Genomic DNA, 4,831 nt, shown 5'->3' on the forward strand with positions numbered 1-4,831 from the left:
CGGCACCATCCTCGTCGAGGCCAAGTTCCGCGTCTGAAATGGGAAGTGGAGTAGGGTACAATGAGGATGTGGTAACACTCATGTTATTGTGAGGGACTTGAGACTGGGTAATAAATAGCATAGCAAACCAACCCCGAGATAGCATAGAGCAGACCAGAGCCATTAACTCCTTTTAACATTTTGCATTTATTTATTTCATTTAAAGTGCGCTTAAAGTTTTAATTACTGAAGTATTTAAAAAGTACAATCAACATTCACAAAATTGCGCTAAAACTGCGGATTCTGGTTTTTTCCCATTATTTTTAGTTTTTGTTTTTGATGCTAATGCTAAATACTAAATACTTTGTGGAATGAATATAATTTTGCTAAAGTAAATTCGTTAAACATCAGTTCTAATTGGTTAGGTTAGCTATTTGTTGTTCATTTTTGTTCGTTTGAAACACTTAAAATTGCCATAAAGTAATTACACAAATGTTTTTTCTTTTTCGACTTTGCATTTTAAATTTGCTTATATTTTGAACTTTGGTTTGTTTTCTTTTCCCCTCATCGAAAATTTCAAACTCCCAAAAAACAAGCCTATGTACATACATAGCTTTATATGTATATGAAGTATGTAAGTGCATTTGGGTGCATTTCATGTTTTCCGTTAACTCGTGGGTGCAGACAATTAAACCACATTTAGAAACAGAAAATCAAAATCTTTTGAATTATCTTTCAGAAGTCATCCCATTTAATCCCCCCCCCAACTTTGCATTCTGTCGCTCACTCGTGAGATCCTATTTAAAAACAGCATTTAAGATTTTGTTGCGACCAGCCAGCCTCTATACTAGTTGAACTTTCGATTTCGTTTCATAGTAGGTCCATATGTGGTACGCACGAAGGTGTGTCCAGATTCTGACAAATACACCACTCGACTTTGCGCTGCGACTGGCTGGCTAATTGTTCACGGGTTATCATGACTTATTTTTAGGTTTGATTCTTTTCGGGTTAAAGCAAGCATTCTCAACAAAAGCCATCGTCTACTGTGGAGAATGTGATCGACTAACAATATGTTACAGTAAATAGGTACATATGTATGTATGTATGTATATCGAAAGAGATACATAAGACTACACAGCTTCAATCCGTTAAGTACCTTACGAGTGTAAGTAATTTCTATGTTCACTGGACAAATAAAGTAGAAAACAAAACTACAGTCTCATACGGAGCAATTTGGAAGCTTTTGTTTTTAAGATACGAGGATCCCGTTAATACCATACCATCGAGCGCCACAACCAACTTTCATAAGCATGCTCCACACTAAAATCGCATTCTGGAGCGTTGACAAACTACTTGTATTGCCTCCTACCTGCCACTTCCTCAAAATCGGAGTCGTCTGTGTCTTGAGCAGCAGCTACCACAGTGGACACGGGCCGCGTCTTTGTGTGTCGTTTTATGCGCGTTGACTTTGTCTTGCTTAGACGAGGCGGTCCGTCCATGGGTGGCGAAGGGGCTTCTGCTGCAGCTCGTCGGCTGGGCCGCTTCTCTTTCACGTCGCCCTTATCAGCGTCTATGGCCTTGGCGTAATTCTGATTCGGATTTTCGCCCAATGCAAGCAGTGCATTGACATCCATCGTTGCAGCACGATTTTTGGCTGATGCGGCTGTGACGCCGCGGTTGGCCAGCGCATCTCTGGTGCGCTCCAGACTGTTGGCATTCTCTAGGAGCCCGCGGAAGTCAAACGCATGGGTTGCTGTGTCCTCGACGCTGCTGTCATTGTTATCCTCGGAACCGGAGTCAGAGTGAGCTTTAATTCCCGCATTGCAATCAAATTGGGGCACTGGCGACTTATCCTTTGACGATGGTTGAGCCGAAAAGAAGCTCGAGCGCAGATCGAGGTCAGCGGGATTAACCAAATAGTCGTCTACACTGCATTCACTGCTGGAATCAGCATAGTGCCGATCCTGTGCACCGCTTTCATTGGGCGTTCTTGCGTTTTTTGAACCCGACGCTGATGGCGAGTTCTGCTGGGAGGGCGAAGTGGGAAACGTCTTCGGCGGCGGTCGGTACTTGTTGTACAGCTTTGAACGCAGAGATTGACCACTCGGCTTGCGCTTCTTTACTGAAGCTCCCTTTATGCCGCTTGGCGGTTTCTGATCTCTACAGAAGCGGAGTGTTAACGAAATCAGAACGAATATCCGACGATTGACAGCTTACCTCTTTTTTGATGCGCCAGCAGATGATCGGCCCCTAGGACCTGCAGAAGCCGCCGCCCCTGCGGGCTGCATCTCATCGAAGTCGCTATCGTCGTCGTCCGATGATTCGCCGCCGCGAGCATCTTTGTTGGGCTTCCACTCATCCTCGCTGGCAGAGAAGCCCTCGGAGACCGATTCGTCTTCTTCGTCGGACATTGTTCGGACTGTTCCCGTTGCTCCTGGGCGTTTCACATTTAGGTATAGAGCGTGCTCTTACAGTTATTGATTTTACTGCGCAGTTAAATTACAGCATGAAGTCGCGATTTCTAAACGGATTACCGCTGTTTCGATGTTTGTTAACTTTCCTTTCAGGCTTTCAGGTAGTTTATTCAGTGTCATCTACGTTTGTTTTCAATTTTTTTTTCATTTCAGCGACTTTTTAAACAAGTCGTGAAATATACATTTGCGCGGTTGGTAAGAAAAACAGGCCAAAAGCAGAGGGCGAGAGCTGCGTCAAAATGTCAGGGTTGGTAAACGCCACACGCAATGAAAAATATATCGTGTATATTTCGTATATTCCACAAAAATTACATATCAGTGGGACCAAAAGTATCCATCTGATACTTATCAATAATCTTATAATATAATATGCAAAGTGAATCCGGACGTAATATAAGAACAGGTATAATATAAATTAAACTTAACCGGCAACACGTACCATGAAATAAAAAACAACTATCGGGAAATCCATTGACAGATCCGATACAACGGGTGCAGCACTAATTTTTATTTGTTTTACCACAGTTGCACATCAAATTAGTGTTTACCTTTCTTGAAAATGAATTCAGCGGGAGACGAATTACATCCAAACTGGTTAGCACTAACCACATTGCCGATGCAGCTGAAATGTTTCGTCCGAGCCGGCCACGTAGAACCTGCCCCGCCACCGATAAACGGGACAAAACACAAAATAAATGGCCTGGACGGAGTTGAAGCCCAAATGTTTTACAAACAAGTTTTGGAGACACCAGCCACTCGGCCAGCCTTCAGACCGACACTAAAGAAGTCCAATAAATCCAGGAGAAGTGTTCAGCTGCCGTTCGACAAGAGCAGGTTCTTCCGTCTTGCCATCGGCAACAAGGTGGAGGAGATGTCTCAAATGCACATCACAGATAAGCAGCTGAACGCTTGCGACGGCTTTGGTTGGACGGCTCTAATGATGGCTGCATGTGATGGCTGCAAGGATGCGGTGTCATGGCTTCTACATAATGGTGCGCAGACAGATGTCCGAGACAAATCTGGTAACACGGCTCTCGCACTGGCTAAGCTGAAAGGGCACATAGAAGTGGTACAAATTCTTGAAACGTCACCGAGCCCACCTGAAGATGACACACAGGAAGGAATAGAGACGACAATGCCCTTCCACTGTCGTGTCTGCAAAAGAAACTACAAGGAAACACCATGGAATACTCATCAAACATCCACCGTGCACCAGTTCAATATGAAGTCGTTTCCGTCCCACAAACTGGAAAAGTTCAATTTATCTGCGAAGAATCGTGGTCTGCAGCTTATGATCAAACAGGGATGGGACCAAGAGCACGGTCTGGGGCCCACCCAAAGTGGACGCTTATATCCGGTGAAAACTGTGCTACGAAAACAAAGATCTGGCCTCGGGATTGAGCAGCCACCCGCAAGGGTTACACACTTCAAGGCATTCGATCCGAACGCGACAAGGCGAAAGGATCCAGTTCTTCAGCAGCGACATACTCGTCAAGATATGCAGCGGGAAAAATTGCGAGAATGGAAGCGTAATCGACGCCTTCGTAAAGAACTAAATTAAGTTGAAACTTTGGACAGATTCCATTAATATAGTAACAATAATAAACTATAGTACAGTTTTACAATTTTTGCTAATGTAATGCATTTTTATTATGATAGTTGAATGTACCTAAAAACGAAGTAGAGTAAGTGTTGTGCTAGCCACAATCAAACAGCTATCAACAGCTGACGGTTGACAGAAAGGAGAGCATTTTCATGTATAGTCTCTTTTCGCTCTTTCCAACTGATTCATCTCCATGGATATGCTGTTGCATGTGTGCGCTCTCTTCTCCTTTTCGATTGACTATGGCACCACACACAGTTGACACCGTTTCCGCTTTGCGCCTGCGCCCTGCGTCTTGCCTCTTGTCCTGGTCCTGGCTGGTATATAAGGAACTTCTCCGAATCCGCTCCCTGAGTTGTATTCGGCCTGCAGCACGGTGAAGTCTGCTAAGTGTTTTGATTTCTATCCTATCCTGTCATCTACGGCCGCAAACGAAGCGCCATAAAAATAATTCACTCAGTGTGCGTGTTTTAAAGTTGTACATACCCCGCATTACACGAGAGCGGTGGGAAGTATGGGCCGCACGAAGGTCAGCAGTGTGTTCCAGTTAGGCAAACTGCAGATAAATAATTAACGCCGCCCGTTTCAGAAACACCCAGGAACGAACTTTACTTAATGGCTTAATAGCTGGTAGATGATATGTATGGTTTTGGCGCTCATTAGCAAAAAGTATGTAATACTTCGATGGTCTGGCAGCACTGCTTCGATCAACGCGAACAGCTGTTCAATGTGTGTGTGTTGCGTATGTGTACCAGCGCGTTTCCAGCTCTCGTAA

At 44.3% G+C, this 4,831-nt stretch overlaps 2 protein-coding genes across 2 annotated transcripts; one reads left to right on the plus strand and one right to left on the minus strand.

The window, feature by feature from the left end:
- Positions 1-1,231: 1,231 nt before the first annotated feature.
- Positions 1,232-2,689, minus strand: LOC117592181 (DNA repair protein complementing XP-C cells homolog). The gene is made up of 2 exons (XM_034285780.1): positions 2,197-2,689; positions 1,232-2,139 (listed from the first exon to the last, which is right to left on the minus strand). The coding sequence occupies exons 1-2, from the start codon at positions 2,388-2,390 to the stop codon at positions 1,329-1,331; spliced, it is 1,005 nt and encodes a 334-aa protein (XP_034141671.1). The 5' UTR covers positions 2,391-2,689; the 3' UTR covers positions 1,232-1,328.
- Positions 2,690-2,937: 248 nt separating this feature from the next.
- LOC117592182 (G patch domain and ankyrin repeat-containing protein 1 homolog) lies at positions 2,938-4,088 on the plus strand. Its single transcript, XM_034285781.1, has one exon. The coding sequence runs from the start codon at positions 3,013-3,015 to the stop codon at positions 4,012-4,014; it is 1,002 nt and encodes a 333-aa protein (XP_034141672.1). The 5' UTR covers positions 2,938-3,012; the 3' UTR covers positions 4,015-4,088.
- The last annotated feature ends 743 nt before the right edge of the window (positions 4,089-4,831 follow it).

Source organism: Drosophila guanche, unplaced genomic scaffold (genome assembly GCF_900245975.1).
Source record: "Drosophila guanche unplaced genomic scaffold, DGUA_6, whole genome shotgun sequence".
Classification (NCBI taxonomy): Eukaryota; Metazoa; Arthropoda; class Insecta; order Diptera; family Drosophilidae; genus Drosophila; species Drosophila guanche.